The sequence below is a fragment of the Podarcis cretensis genome (genome assembly GCF_951804945.1).
Source record: "Podarcis cretensis genome assembly, chromosome: 10".
Classification (NCBI taxonomy): Eukaryota; Metazoa; Chordata; class Lepidosauria; order Squamata; family Lacertidae; genus Podarcis; species Podarcis cretensis.
Genome location: NC_137179.1, coordinates 7,136,374 through 7,153,341, shown reverse-complemented (window position 1 = coordinate 7,153,341; position 16,968 = coordinate 7,136,374). Strand labels below are relative to the sequence as shown.

The 16,968-nt window shown below is 41.3% G+C and overlaps 1 protein-coding gene across 1 annotated transcript in view; it reads left to right on the top strand.

The window, feature by feature from the left end:
- EXOC4 (exocyst complex component 4) overlaps positions 1-16,968 on the top strand; it is a 376,341-nt gene that overhangs the window by 14,548 nt on the left and 344,825 nt on the right. The window contains exons 2-3 of the mRNA XM_079992331.1: positions 6,382-6,571; positions 14,937-15,131. Of these exons, the coding sequence (XP_079848457.1) occupies positions 6,382-6,571; positions 14,937-15,131 (385 nt within the window). The remainder of the gene's footprint in view (positions 1-6,381; positions 6,572-14,936; positions 15,132-16,968) is intronic.

Here is a 16,968-nt window from a genome sequence, read left to right as displayed (position 1 = left end):
AAATTGCATGGCTGTTTGCATGTTTTCTTACACTCCCATTAAAAGTAACTTTGTGTTTTTAAAACATTGCATCTTATTGCAGTTCTTGAGTTGGCAGGCTTGTCCGCTTTTATTTATAAATGCATATATCCATTTTTCAAAAAAAGCTTTCACAGAAGAATACAATAAAATCACAACAGTGCAGCCAAAATAAACATTTAAAACATAGGGTTGTATCTAGCTAAATTCTGCTTGTAGGCCCATTGAAATGAATAAACCCAAGTTAGTCATTCTTGTTAATTCCAATGGGTCTACTCTGACTAGCTTTGGATGCAACCCACATAGATTATCCAGTCTATGCAATGGCAAAACAAGAGGTACTGTTGAGAATCCCTTGAAATAAATATTATCTTTAAAGATTAAGCATAATTAGTGCTTGCCTAAATAGAAAGGACTTAAATGCCTGCCTGAATGGAGCAAGGTCCTAGATTTAGATAATGTACTAGCGGGGCATTGTACATGACTTGACTTCATTATGTGCATGCCAGAGGTAGTTTTGAAACTGAAGGGTGGCAAATAAATGTGTTTCTGAAATATAAGTTCCATTGCATACGGTTTCAAGATACTATCCCGCTTTGGCTGGCATTGCATAGTCAATGTTGTTTTGTCTTTGTGGCCAGATCTAGTCCAAGAGGGGCAGGTTTAATATGAACACACAGTAAACCTCTCAGAGGAGCTGCAGGAGATAAGGCCTTTTGGAAAATGCGGTGCTGGTTTTGAAAAAGTGACAATTGCTAGAACAATGGGGTTGCTGGTTATCAGTTATAAGCTAGGTATAAGGTAGATTTTTGAGTGATTTGTAGTACATCTTCAAGATTTTTGACTTACAGTGGTACCTCAGGTTACATACGCTTCAGAAATAGTGCTTCAGGTTAAGAACTTTGCTTCAGGATGAGAACAGAAATCGTGCGGCGGCGCAGCAGCAGCGGGAAGCCCCATTAGCTAAAGTGGTACTTCAGGTTAAGAACAGTTTCAGGTTAAGTACGGACCTCCGGAATGAATTAAGTACTTAACCCGAGGTACCACTGTACTGTTGTTTAAGAATAGTAACCCCCCACTTTAAAAAAAAAAAAGCCTCCCCCTTTCTAAATTCAGTTGGCATCCCCTAGCATGGTCTTTCTGGGCCTGTGGGCAGGTTTGCAAACTGGAGAAGCTGTTGTGGACATAGTGCATGCTCTACACCCTTGCACACTCATTCCCTGCCCATCAGCAATTACAGTGGTGCCCTGCAAGATGAATGCCTCGCAAGACGAAAAACTCGCTAGACGAAAGAGTTTTCCGTCTTTTGAGGTGCTTCGCAAGACGAATTTCCCTATGGGCTTGCTTCGCAAGACGAAAATGTCTTGCGAGTTCTTGCGAGTTTTTTCCCTTTCCCCCCCTTTTTCTAAGCCGCTAATAGCCGCTAAGTCGCTAATAACCGCTAAGCCGCTAATAGCGCTAATCTGCTAAGCCGCTAATAGGGGTGCTTTGCAAGACGAAAAAACCGCAAGACGAAGAGACATGCGGAACGAATTAATTTCGTCTTGCGAGGCACCACTGTACCTAACTGGAGTGTGGGAGGGATGGTTTTGAGGGGAATCACTGTTGTAAAGAAAGGGTTGACCCTTACCATTCCAGTTGTAACCCCTGAAATTACTGTCCTCCACCTATGCTTGAGAAACTGGGCTTGAGAAAAGAGTGGGCGCATGGGAGACAGGACGCTGCAGGTGTCAGGGAATGTGCCCCATGGGCCGGAGGGATCATGAAGCTTTGGAGGAAAAACCAAGAGTGGATTTTTGTGTGACAGGACTGTCAGCATAGTTCTGATACTAAAAGCAAATTCCTGGACTTTATTCTAAGAGAATGGTGCCACCTCTGAACCACTTGCTGGTGAGTTTTTTTGTGGGTTCTAATAACGCCCCCCCCATAGCTCCCACAAGCCTGAAGGCTGCCCACCCTTTATCTAGGTAATTAATGCAGTATAGCTTATTATTTTCTGAGGTGCGTGGTTGCCAGCAGATCAAGTTGAAATATACACCAGCTTTTTAATATTTATGTATTTATTATCCTGCCTTCTGTTTGCAGTAGTGTTTTCAGAAGTTTGAAAGCAGAAAAGTTTTTGGTTTTTTTTTGCTAGGGCAAACACTTCATTTCTCCTCCTCCCTACCTCCTTTGCAAACACTTTGTTGACTTTGCTCCAACAAACATTTTAATGGGACCACAGTGAGTGTTCAGATTCCCTTCATTTACTTTTCTGCAATCTCAGCAGGAATGTATGTAGAGTCCTGAGAATATTAAGTATCTCTTGCCTTGCTCTGAAGGAACATAATGTTTGGATCATAATGGCACACCTGGTGATTTTTTTTTCGGAGGCTTTTTGCTAGGCTCTGACTGAAAAGAGCATGGTAACAGTCTGAATGTGAAGAAAAACTTTTGTAATAATAATAATAATAATAATAATAATAATAATAAAAATTCCCAACTAGATTGAGGGAGGATTTTTATTATTGAGAAGAAGGATAATTATTAATATGGAACAAAATATTGCGGACTAATAAAAATAGAGTCTTGTGAAAAAGGTTCATAGTTTAATGGGAGCAGTGGTGGAAATGGGCCTGGAAAATGCATGCCCCGCGTAAGCCACTTCCTCCTCCCGTGTAGTGCTTTTTACTGCGGGGATGGGTGTGTGTGTGGGGCTTCCCTTCCTTACAGTCTAAAGCAGTGTTTCCCAACCTTGGGCCTCCAGCTGTTTTTGAACTACAATTCCCATCATCCCTGACCACTGGTCTTGCTAGCTAGGGATGATAGGAGTTGTAGGCCAAAAACATCTGGAGGCCCAAGGTTGGGAAACACTGGTCTAAAGGATTCTATAGAGAGAAGAACTGGGCTTGAGTTCCATTGCTCAAGCTGCACACTTCCCAGTTCAAGAAAAGAGGTTGCAACAATGCAGTTGTTACCTCTGCCTCATGGGTAGGCAAATTAAGGCCCGTGGGCCGGATCTGGGCCAATCACCTTCTAAATCCGGCCCACGGACGGTCCGGGAATCAGCATGTTTTTACATGAGTAGACTGTGTCTTTTTATTTAAAATGCATCTCTGGGTTATTTGTGGGGCATAGGAATCCATTAACCCCCCTGTCCCCAATATAGGCCAGATGCCCACAAGGTCTGAGGGACAGTGGACTGACCCCCTGCTGAAAAAGTTTGCTAACCCCTGCTCTGCCTGATCCAAGTCTGTCCACAGAAGCTTATTGTTGATGGAGTGTGGCTCTCAGGCTGAGAAAAGCCCTCTGCTTGGTCTATATATTAATGGTGCTAATGAGGAGATCCAGGATGCTGATGACACTAATCAGGAGACTCACAACTTCCTCCTGCCAAAGAAAAGAGGAAAACATCTGTTTTTGTTGTATTCTTTTGGTGACTGTTCAGCTCCTACATATATTAAAGGCTTCCTCTTCCTTTATAACATGCTTTATATGCTACTATGAAATGTTGCTCAAGAGTCAGATGCCTGTTTGAAAGTGCCCTCCCTGTGTAAAAAAATGGGCACCTTGATGGCAGAAAGTGAGAAGGAATTAAAGAACCTTTTAATGAGGGTGAAAGAGGGAAACTCAAAATATGGTCTGAAGCTCAACATAAAAAAAAACCTAAGATCATGGCCACTGGTCCCATCACCTCCTGGCAAATAGAAGGGGAAGAAATGGAGGCAGTGAGAGATTTTACTTTCTTGGGTTCTATGATCACTGCAGATGGTGACAGCAGTCATGAAATTAAAAGATCCCTGCTTCTTGGGAGAAAAGCAGTGAGAAACCTAGAAAGCATCTTAAAAAGCAGAGACATCACCTTGCTGACAAAGGTCCTTATAGTTCAAGCTATGGTTTTCCCAGTAGTGATATAAGGAAGTGAGAGCTGGACCATAAAGAAGGCTGATCACCAAGAATTGATGCTTTTGAATTATGGTCCTGGAGGAGACTCTTGAGCAGCCTTTCTCAACCTATGGGTCCCCAGATGTTGTTGGACTACAACTCCCAACACCCCTGAGCTCTGGCCTTGCTAGCTAGGGGTGATGGGAATTGTAGTTCAACAACATCTGGGGACCCATAGGTTGAGAAAGGCTGCTCTTGAGAGTCCCATGGACTGCAAGAAGATCAAACCTGTCCATTCTTAAGGACATCAGCTCTGAGTGCTCACTGGAAGAACAGATCCTGAAGCTGAGGCTCCAATACTTTGGCCACCTCATGAGAAGAGAAGACTCCCTGGAAAAGACCCTGATGTTGGGAAAGATGGAGGGCACAAGGAGAAGGGGACGATAGAGGACGAGATGGTTGGACAGTGTTCTCGAAGCTACCAGCATGAGTCTGACCAAACTGCAGGAGGCAGTGGAAGACAGGAGTGCCTGGCGTGCTCTGGTCCATGGGGTCACGAAGAGTCGGACACGACTAAACGACTAAACAACAACATCAACATCAACAGTAGCTAAACATTATTGACACTTGTTTCACAGCTTTTTTTACTTCCCATTTAAGTCTTGCTAAGACACAATAGATGATTATCCAGATGTGAGTGTCGTCCTTTCATTTGGTCAGCATTTAGTGGCATGAGTTAAGTAGTTATTTATATATGTTTCTTATATTCTTGGTATTTTTAATGTTCTAAGTTCTCTGATCAGTGCTTTCTTACGAATGTGATAGGTCCAAAGCCATCACTTTGGAAAAGAGGCTTGTGTACTTGAGTATTTCTGATTTGGGACTTATTATTCAGAAGGTCTTGCATTCTGCTCCTACTGTTCTTTCCAGTGTCTGTACTGAAAGCTTTTGGGCACACTTGAGAAATAATTTCCTTCCTGTTTTCTCAACCATATAATTATTATAGGCCCATTTCCATTTATTCTTCTGCAGGTACTGTTACTTCCAGAAAAAGAGAGGACTTATTATTTGACTGTAATTCATTCTCACTTTCTCCTGTGCTTCTTCAGTGTGTCAGAGGTGAAATCTACACACATATAAAAAAACGTGAAAATGCTTTTTAAAAAAACATTTTGAAAAATACATTGAATTTGCCATAGCTCACTTTTGCCATCTAGTGTCACATTTGTATATTGTAATTTACAACACGTTTAAAATGTTTTATTTGCAGCTGTATAACTGAGTCCCTAGTCTTAGGTGAGCATAGTTTTAGTTGTTTCAACAAGTTCAGAATTGAAAGGCAAATTGTACAAGAGTGGAGAGCTAGGTTGACCTTCAGTGATTTTCCTTTCAAACCACTTGACCTATTGCTCAAAACTATCTGAGCAGACCTTGAAAAGGAAATAGACAAACACTTTTGCTTCCACACATCGGCTAGAAAGAAAGGTGAGAGCCAGGACTGTTCTGACATTCTATTAAAAAATAGTGGGAGAAAATTGTAGCTGTTTGGAATAGCTGAGACCTGCTGCCACTGCTAGTTCCAAAAGTTCGGGATCATAGTGAACTTTGGGGAGGGGAAAAATCATTATAGAGGTTTTGAAATAATGAGATTCAATTTGAAAAAAACAACAAACAGTGCAAGAGTCACTTAGGCACTTTGTATGTTGTTACATACAGTCAGTACCATGTAGGCAGCAAAAGCCTTCTGTTGTCTAGTCTTGTGACAAAATAAATATGCTGCCTATGTTCATTTTTTTTACTCAGAAACTATATTTGTTTTGAAAGTTCATGCCTAATAATTAAGCTGATAGGGACAGTCTTTAATGGTTTGAAACTAACCCGTATGGTAGCAACGAGACTGCTAGGGAGGAGCAGGCATGTGTGGGCTCTTAGCATTTGCAATATATTTCCACGTGACAAGAGAACACCTGTATCTGTAAAGGCCCCTAAAATTGTCTGATCAGCCCCACTTGCTCCAGAGTGAAAGTCTTTCTGCATCCTTGAATATAGGGTACAGATTCAGGCGTTCCTTTGTTCTCCCCTTTGTTTCCCCAGGATCTGATTATCTGTTATACAATATGAACTCTTTGCTGGATATTGAGCCTTCCATTTCACATAACAGGGCTAATAAAACCCTGAAATCATGAGACGGAGTAGGATAAGAATGAATACATAAATTATAATAAGATGCACACAGGTGATGATGGTGGGAGGTCTTTTCAGATCCGATGAGTGCTGACCTCATTAGTCCTTTTGTACAATAGCTAATGAGGATTTTAAAGGACCTCTGGCTTATGCAGTGTGTGATGGTAGTGACAGGTCGTCTGCGTGCAGTTCTGTGATTTGAAAATAACATTCAGTGAATTATAAGGAACAATAAAGTAGTGGCAGCTTTCCAGGATGGAGGCCTTCTGTGTTGTGAAGCCATTTCTTCAATTGCTTTTTTTCTTCTTTTTTTAGGACTCTGTCCACCAGTGATGATGTTGAGGACAGGGAAAATGAGAAGGGTCGGCTGGAAGAAGCATACGAGAAGTGTGATCATGATTTGGATGAGCTGATTGTTCAGCACTACACTGAACTTACTACTGCCATCCGCACCTACCAGAGCATCACGGAGCGCATCACCAACTCGCGCAACAAGATCAAGCAGGTGAAGGGATGTGTAGTGTAATAGAGAAAATGCTTCGTTTCTGCCAATATGCATTTGGTTTTTCCCACACAGTGCAAGCCTGGATTTAATTTACTTACTTATTTACCTGCTGTTCTGTTTTTACAAGTAACCAGAGTTATATGCACTACACAAATCACGAAGCACTCCATTAATCATAGTGAAATCAACACAATTCCCTATTCAGTTCAGAGGTGAGTCCCAGTGCTTTGGTCTGCTTGCTTAAATAGGCTTGTAAAGCCCTAGAGATTCACCCCCCAGACTGACCAGGCCTACCTTCCTGGGTCTGATATTATAAGTTGTCAGGTGCTGGAAAGTTTAAACCATGGGTAAACAGAAGAAGAATTGAGGGCATGCTTGTAAATGTACTCCTGATTCTTCCTTTACATCCCTGGCTTGTGTTTTTATATTGTAAACAGCCTTGTGATCTTCAAATGAAAAGTGATATATAAATTTAATTAACAGCAGCAACAGCACATTTCCTTTTCAGCCATGGCTTGAACTCATAAGAAACTGCATCTGCAAAGGAAGAATAGCAAGCACACTTAAGAGTAGTCTCCCAATTCTTTTGGTAATGTCATGGTGAATCAGGTGATTGACATGTAGGCAACTCTGCCCACTTGTCAAGGGAGCCAACAGGAAGAAGCGCAGGATCTGGCCTGCTAGACGGATTCTGTTATCCAGCACTGCAATAAAGCATCAGGAGCTGCTGAACATTGCTTCATGTGGCAAACTGCTGCTTATCTAGGACTAACTGTGCCCAGGCTGGACATCGGCTCTTCCTGGGTGGAAAGGAGTATAAGACTGGTTATTGTCTCCGTGGTGCTTTGCTTGAGTGATAAGATCTTGTGTTTTGATCTTGCTCTTCGTTCCTCATCCCTTGCCTGTTCTACTGGTTCTACTCTCTGTTCTTGATCCTGACTCTTGGCTTTTGTGGGTGTGGGCTGGTGGTGGAGGAGAAGCCAGAGAGCAGGAATTTCTTCCACCCACACAAGGAACATTTTGTCGCAGTGTGAAATTTTACACTCAGAAAACCAACCTAAACACAAAACTCAGCTCTAGAGTCAGTAGCAGGTCCAGTCCTTGAATAAAAACCCCAACAACAGCCTTCAGAGAGCAGAAAAGGCTTCTTGAACTTTTTTTTTTTGGGGGGGGGCAACAAACTAGTTAGGGCCGACTTTCCTTGGGAGTGAATTCCACAAAATAGGTGCTATGACAGGGAAGGCCCTCCCCCTTACCATTGCAAATATTATTTGTGTGCAGAGCCTCTCCAGTGGATAATCACTGAACAAGGAATTTGAACTTCCTCTTTTCTTGCTAGTTGCTTGAAATACTTTGATGGTGTCTGAAAAAATTTTAGCTTGGTTATTGTTTCATAATTCATTTGAATTTGATGGTTAAGAATTATACTGAAAACATCAACATGGAACCGATCTGCTTATCACATGCATGTGTAAAAATTGGGCAGCATTTTCTAAAATAGTATTTCCTTTTTTTTTAATTAATATTTATTGAATTTTTTAACAAAAAAGAGTTACAGAATCATAACACACACACACAAAAAGATACAAACATACAAAGCCAAAAAATTTAACATAGAAAAGAAAAAAATAAAAATAAAAATACAAAACTAAAAAAAGAGCCTCTTTTATGATATCTTATCTTCATTTACTTATTTTCCTGACTTCCTCGCACCTCCCTTTTTTGTATTCCAGTTAAAAATTAATTCAGCAAATTCATAACCTCATATTTTATCCTTAATTATTTATCCACACGGATTCTAGTTTTACATTATCATCCAAATCCATCCCTTCTTACATATTCTTATTTTACCTTGTTACTAGAACCACTTCGTTTCATTCCAACGTCATTAACATTCAAAAATTTTACAATGTTTCTGTAAATAAATTTTAAATTTCTTCCAATCTTCTTCCACCAACTCTTCTCCCTGGTCTCGGATTCTGCCAGTCATTTCTGCCAATTCCATATAGTCCATTACTTGCATCTGCCATTCTTCCAAGGTGGGCAGGTCTTGTGTCTTCCAATGCTTTGCAATGAGTATTCTTGCTGCTGCTGTAGCATACATGAAAAAAGTTCTATCCTTCTTTGGCACCACTTGGCCGACCATACCCAGGAGAAAAGCCTCTGGTTTCTTCAAGAAGGTATATTTAAGGTGGCATGCATATTTGTGGTATGACAAGGTTAAAGTGCATAAAGCTTTTAAAAATCATATTGTCAGAAGAACATTGTTTAATGTCTGGACAAGATATAAAGACTTACTTGAAAACAAAACCCCCAGGTGGTTATCGCCTATGGAAGCGAAGGCTTTGAAAAAACTCAATATGGAGGCCAACTGGCCAAAATATTGGGAGATTTTGGAACGGGAAGGTGACAAATTGAAATTACAGAGTTACGAGAAATTAAAGGATAAAGTGCGAGACTGGCTACATTATTTTCAAATAAGGGAGGCTTATAAGTTAGATAAAAAAATCGGTTTCCAGGTGGAAAAATCAAAACTAGAGACAGAATTGTTAGAATCCAAAGCTAAGACATTATCAAAAATGTATACCCTGCTGCTGAAATGGAACACGGAGGATGAAATGGTAAAATCTGCTATGATAAAATGGGCACAAGACATTGGTCATAACATTATGTTTGCGGACTGGGAACAGTTGTGGACCACCGGTATGAAATTTACGGCATGTAATGCCTTAAGAGAGAATATTATGAAAATGATATATAGGTGGTACATGACCCCAGTCAAGCTAGCAAAAATCTATCATTTGCCCGATAATAAATGTTGGAAATGTAAAGAGGCTGAAGGTACATTCTGTCACCTCTGGTGGACGTGCCCAAAGATTAAGGCTTTCTGGGAAATGATATATAATGAACTAAAATAGTATTTCCTATAGACCAGTGAGTGGTGCTTATGTTGGCTTAAGAGTTGTCAGGTGGACTGTGGTTACTTAGTAGTGTGGGAAAGAGTCCATACATATGTTGGAAGTTGCCCATTTCATCATTACCTTTTGTGTCCTGGGTTGAGCTTCGGGATTCATAAGACGGAGGGAACCATATCTTGGTGTGCGAGAACATGTATTGCATCTTTAAACTTTTGGTTTTATTGCCTAACATTAATTTTAAAGGAGCAGAGTTAGCATTGTTTGGGAAAGATGTCTCATTGAGCTCATTGTCCAGTAGCACCTTAGAGACCAACTAAATTTGTTCTTGGTATAAGCTTTCGTGTGCATGCACACTTCTTCAGATAGACTTCAGATACGTTTGTGTGAGTATGTGTTTAAGGTAAAAAAGGTAAAGGACCCCTGGACCGTTAAGTCCAGTCAAAGGCGACTATGGGATTGTGGCGCTCATCTCACTTTCAGGCCAAGGGAGCCAGCGTTTGTCCAAAGACAGCTTTCCGGGTCATGTGGCCAGCATGACTAAACCGCTTTTGGCACAACGGAACACCGTGACAGAAACCAGAGCGCACAGAAACGCTGTTTACCTTCCTGCCGCAGTGGGAAGTTGATATGCATGTTTGCCCAAATAGTTCAGGAGGCCTGACTTTTCAGCTCAGGCACATTATCATCCAGCTCTTTAACAACATGGTGGTGGCTTCTAGAATTGTAGAATTACTTCTTCAGCCTCAATAGGGCTTGTGAATAAAAATGTGACACAACCTTGCTAAATAGTGATGGCAATATTTCTCCAGTCCTTCCTGGAAGCTTAGGGTGTCTGCATTTATATATATTTGCATCGGTTTCTGTGAACAAGGAATAGGATTGTGAGATTCTGCATCTGCTTGTGATTCCTGCCGAAAATCAATAAATATTGCAGAAAGCAGTTGGATGGGTATATACAGGTGTGCAGAATGGAGTGAACCCTGTCTGGAAGCATAGGCATACATGGTGGAGTACCTGAGTAGGTAAAGGCTGGGCTGAGCACATTATGCATAGAGTGGAATGTCTTGCTTCCCAGGCAGAGTGGAGGGCTCCTTTCAAACTGGCAGTCTGTGAAGAGAAGGGCATCACTCCTCTGGAGACTGTGAATGGCAACCCTTTTGAACTTTCAAATTCATTTAGTATTTTCAAAGAGGAGTGAGGCTAGCCTGATCCCTTCCAGGGGTGGGAGTTCATTTCAGGGATTTATGTACAAAGCTCAGCTCTCTGTGAAGGCAGAGATCAATTACACGAAATTTGAAATAAACCATAGTCCAGGCTTACTCAATACAATTAAGCTCTGCACAGGTCAAAACCAAATGTATAGGTGTAGTGACCTTGAGATACCACCTTAAAATAACCACAGAGGATGAAGGACCTTTTGGTATTTACTGTTCCTGATTAGATTCAGTCAACATGTATTGAAGGAGCTTTCCTTTAACCTCTTGGGAAGTGACAGTCAGCATACTAGGTCTGATTTCTTTTCCTCCCTCCTTTTTCTTCCTGATTGCCCTGTTAAATTAGCAGTCTTACCGTTTTTGTGTCCCCTGTCTCGCCCTCACAGCTATAAGGTGACAGATTTTATAGACCTGGAGAGACTTCTTCCATCATAATATATACTTGATTCAGACTTTTTTTTTGTCTGCCTTTGTCCTTGGAGCGATTGGTTTGGGATTGAAAACAACTCTAATACAGCTTTTTCTTTCCTTTTGAATTTCCTTAGAATTGTACACTGCTTTATCACCCAAAGGTCATTGAGGCTTATTAATCTTTTCTTACATTATTAAGTTGCTCATCAGCCTTGAGAGGTAGGTTAGTAGTTGTGTGTATGAGAGATAGTTTCGAACCATGTCTCTAAGAGCTAACGGTTAATGCTTTGTTCAAAGCATTCTCTAGTCTAGCGTCTAAGTTTTAGAACCAGGGTGGGGGGAAATGATCTGTGAACTGGTTAAATTCAGTGCTTTTTTTCTGAGGGGATGCAGGTGTACACATACCCCCTAAACATTTTGTGAATTTAAGTTTGGCCTCATTGAGGGGCAGTATTTCAATATGAGTAAGAAAATGAGAGTACCTCTAAACATTTTTTTTAAAGCACTGGTTAAATAGTTCAAAATATTGCCGTACTTTACTTTGCAATTATTATAACACCTGGCTTTCTTTTGAACAGAACTCAGCATTTTTTGCTTGGGGACATGATCCCTCAGATCACCAAGGGCAACATCTGAGAAAGCTTGTGTTCCTATTCATAATTTTCTCTTACTAGCAACAAGGATGCAAATAGCACAACACTCAGTGGAGGCTGGGCTATTGGGGCATAGCTCTCTCAAGAAGAATGTCAAGCAATTTAAAAGAAAACATTTTCTCCAAAATCTCACAGCCACAAACTCTTTCCTACTCCACACACGTTTTAATACTACATTTAACTCAGAGAAGCTCTGCGGACATTTTTGTGAACCTACTGGTCTGCACCACTTATACAGTCCTAATCTGAAAGTATAACTGACAAAGAGGTCCTTCCCTGGTCAGAAAAAATGACGTGGAATTTGAGCGTTGGGATAGTTAGCTTTCCAGTCCTTGTTGTGAGGGTTCCCTCTCCCTCCTGTTGTTATGAGGGCAGTTTCAGCCTCTGTAGGGCTAAGTAGGGCTGCTTGAAGAGCAGTCCTCCCTGCCTTCTGAGCATGCTCAGAGTTATTTCCTTGAAGACCATACCTCCAAACATATCAAAGCACATCCTTTATAGCTAGCCAGAAGAAGGGTGTGATTGCTATTTTAAGCAGCTTGTTTTTGATTAATATTTGTTAAGAGAACAATGGTGGCTGCTTTTCCTAGTCCACTTGATATCTCTCCACAGTTCCTAGTCCACTTTATATCCTTCCACACTTAACAAAAGGTTGGCCCCCACTTCTTTAAGCTTTCTTTCCATAAATGAAGCCACAGTTTGTACACCACTCAAAACATTCAGTGCAGTTGTGGAATTGGCACCTGAGTCTTGATCGGCATTGGCTAAGGTGCAAAACTTTGAAGTCAGATTAGAAGAGTACTTCCTGAGCAGCTCTAAGGTTGATCTCTGGACCTATTTTCCCATTATGTGTTAGTATTGTGTGGGCATTTGGATTTAGCATTCTGTTACATGTATGGGGCTTGTATGATTGGTGCTATAGTGGCATCCAGGGGTAGGGAACTCGTGGTCCTCTGGATGTTGCTGGATTATAATACCCATCACCCCGGACCATTGGCCATGTTAGGAGGGGTTGGTGGGAGTTGGAGTCCAACAACATCTAGTGGGAGATTACTCACCCTTGCTGTAAAATCCAGTAGCTGGAATCCAAATAACTACTTCAGGAGTGTTGAGTGGGATATGTGACTCCCAGTCCCAAGTGCGCTTTAGATAGCAGAGTCCTCTGGCTAACAACGATCTGGTTTTGCATGTTCCTGCAGTGTTAAAAGCAGCTGGCCATGTGGGATGGTTCACCTCTTGTGGGTATAAAACTAGTACTGTAGAGTAGTTCTCTGGAAGTAGTGTAGTTCTCTGGATCCTGGCCAATGCAAGGAAAAGCTCTGGCCTTTTGTTTTTATTGTTGGCCTTTTCCACTGAAAGCAAGCTACATTTTGCAGGCTTTCGTAGCAGCAGCAGTGTGGAGGTGTACGAGATCAGATTCCCTTAAAACACATTTTTGTGCATCAACATGTCTCCATATTTGTGCTTCAACCTGTTTCATTTCCCGCCTACTGATAACAACCCCACTCGGGAGGTGTTGCTTGCTTGTCAGCCACCTGTTAAAGAGGGGGAAATCTGCATTCTATGCAAGACCAGAAGGGGGAGAACTGAAGTTTCTGAGTTAGAAGGAATTGGACGTAATCCAACAAAAGTTAGGGAAATCAATTCCATTGCTTTCAGCTGGGCTTAGTACTAATTCTTACTGAGCTATGTACGTTGTGTTGCTGCTACTTATTTAATTTATAAGAACTCTGCTTCTGTTCTTAAGCAGCACATACACAACCAACCATCTTTGCTGTTCACTGCTGTTTGTAAGAAAAAGGTTTTGTACCATGTTGGGGATATACCAATGTATAGCTGCTGCTTCCAGAAGTCAGTTGTCTGTATCTGTGTTTGGAGAGCACGAATTTGCAGAGAGATGTCTGGTGTTTACTGTATGTGTGTCTTAAATCCTTCCAATGAAAATTTGCTAAAGCATAAGCAAGAATGTGTCATAAAACTTTCTGTGCAGACTGGCTTTAGGGAGAAGGGTTGAGAGATCTGCATCTAAGGTTGAGAGTTTTAGCATAATGTTTTTTTAACTGTTTCATTCTGGTTTTTGTAATTCAGTTATGACCAGAAGCTTGCAGCCTCAGGCTATAAATTGATGTGTAGTTCATCACTTCTGCATCTCTACTCTTTTATTATTTTGTTTTCTTTCTCTCCTTCTTTGAAACCTTCCTCTGACCTCATTTTAAAAAGTTCGGTAACTTTGTTTTTCGAAATGGAAGCCATCTCCATTTTTCTGAAGAACTATCTAGCTAAATTCCTACCCATCATTTCTTAAAACTTCCTTGGTCCTTGGTCTACTGCCTTCTCAGGTCACTCTGAGCTTCTGTTTTCCTAGACTCCCGCTGCTTCAACTCCCCATTTCATCTGGACTTTGCCTGTTCTGCCTGTCTAGGACTGGAGGAACTTGGGCAATGATAACAAAAGGCTGCCCCGTCTCTCTGACGTAAGGGCAACTAAGCCAACCATTGGTTTCACCTTTCTCACCTAATCCATAATCGCTGGCAGTTTTTAATCCGTTGCTACCTACCCTGAACCTTCTTGGAACGGCAGGCTGTAGATTTGAAAAAAGTATCAGGGGTGTGTGTGTGTGTGTGTGTGTGTGTGTGTTTCCGTGTTTCCATGTTAGTCTAGGTTGCAGCATATCATGGTCTGGAGTGTGGAGGATGATGCGTAGATAATTCTAATTTGTAGTGGCAAGTCAACCTTGAGGGCCTTCATATACTTTACATGTGGGGCCTGAAAAATCATGTTGTAATGTGGAGTGCTCACTGCTAGCTTGAACTCTTTCCAGGATATTCCATTTCATTCACCCTCCCTCTTGGTTTTCTGTAGCGTGGACCACAAAGTCAGTATTCCATGACCAATGGGCATGCTCAGTTACAAGGATGTTTTGGAGGATCTCCCCGCTGCTTGAGAGCCCCCCAATACCTTTTTGTACTTTTGCAAACTTTGGGGTCCCCCCAAGCCTGCTCATACCTCCCTCTTGTGCACATGGTGGTTCCTTTAGGGCTATATAAGGGCTGGACCGTAGAACCAAAATCTCTATTAACGTATATGTTAGTACTATGATTTGACATGGGCAGGCTTGCTCTAACCAGAAGTCTGTGGATTCACTTGAGCTGCTGTGGTGTATTTTTTCCAGGTCAAGGAGAATTTGCTTTCCTGCAAGATGCTTCTGCACTGCAAGCGGGATGAGCTGCGCAAGTTGTGGATTGAAGGCATTGAGCACAAGCACGTCTTGAATTTGCTGGATGAGATTGAGAACATCAAGCAAGTGCCCCAGAAGCTGCAGCAGTGCATGGCTAGCAAGCACTACCTCACAGCCACGGATATGCTGGTAAGAGGTGATAGCTGGTGCTTGACAGACAGCTGTCCGATAAGTGTCTGCCAGATTTGCTATCTGGGTCTGAGTAATTAGATCTGCCATTTACTCACCTACTGTATTGTTCTCTCTGCCTGTCTCATTTGCCCTCTTCTGTCACTCACTCCTTTTTTTTATCTTCAGTCTATTAACCTCTTTGGTTGCTTTGAAAACTCTGCTGACTTTGACCCTGTGTCCTTAACCTTGATTCATGCCTTCTCAGCCCTTGGCTGCTGTTTCTGCTTTAAAAATTTCTATCTCACTTGTGTCCATATTCCAGGTGTCACTCTAATAGACTATTACAGACTTTTCCATTTTGTTACCTCTCACTTTGCCATAATTGTAATTTCAGAATGACTCTTCTTCTGCAGTTGCAGTGATCACATCTGCATTGTTCCTGCATTGTCCCGCCTATTGCTTTCCTTGTTTGTCCCAAGATCCTCATTTGAACAGTATTTGCCTTTAACTCGGGATATATTTAGGCAACAGGCTTTCTGTAATTATGTTCCCTCAGTGATATCATTAATGAGTATGGAAGAAGTCTAGTGTTATTGTAGGAAACTAGATTGTTTTGGTTGATCAGAAATCTGGTGCTTTCCATGGGCCATTGAGAAGTAAACCTTTTATTGATGATCCAGTTCCTCAGTGCTGCAAGTATCCTTGTGAAAAGGGGGAAAGTAGTAATTTGAGTGCACAAATTTTTGCTCCCCTCTTTACTCAATTTGCCCCTCTGTGTTAACATCTCCTGTTTTCTCCTTGCATGATGCTCCCTTCCTCTGCTAAATTAACTTGCCCTGTCCTCCTAATTTTGTTTTCAAAGCGTTCGAAAGAATATGATGCTGAAAGAATTAAACCTCTGCTTATCCCATATGTGTCAGTGCCTTATTAAAGATCATCTATCACTGCTGTTATGTGAATTTAAGTTGCACATGTCTGTTCAAAATTATGGCTGAAGAACTCTCAGCTTCCTGATAGAGAGCAGCAATAGCACTGTCAGCTTTTGACATACTGGAAAGCATCAGATAAATTATTTAATTTTGGGTTCTCCTTAAAAAACAGTTTTGAGGGTCATTCCAGCCATTTCATTTTGGAAATACTTTAAAAAATGTGCAGCTAATAATGCAATATGTGACTGCAACTGACACAGATTTGCAGACATTTGATCATAGTACACTGACCAGCGAACAGTGACTGGCTGAAGTCTTTGTTGAGGGTACCCTTGATGGCAAACCTGTGTAATATGTTAGATGGTCCTGAGGTGTTACTTGTGACCAGTCAACAATTGACATCTTCAGTTTACTCATTATTAAATAACACTTTTAATTTCCAAAGTTCCTTTTCAAATGTTGCTGTTTCCCTTCAACTATGAAGCTATTAAGATGTTGTGTTGCATCTCACAGTGAGACTGCTTAGGTGGAATGTAGATCTTCCATGTTCAAGTCCTGGTCTTAGTCCACAGTCATTAACTATTATGCATTTCGTAGCTATATATTGCCTTACCCCACATGTGCCCACTTGGCCACTTTGTTCTGCATAATTGGCACTGTTACATGTGCCACATAATAACAGCATTTGTAAGAACTCAATTGTTTAGTTACACTTTGGAACTCCCTGCCTATTCAGATCAAGCAGGCATATTCACTGTACTCTTTTTGGCACCTGCTAAAAACATTCTTGTTTAGACAAGCCTACCCAGATGCTTAGAAAGTTGAGGTAATTTTTAGTATGTTAATTTTTGTATGTTTTCAGGTACAGTTGTGATTCCTCCTCCTCAAGTTTATTGTTTTATCTTTTGGTAAACTCCTTCGAGGCT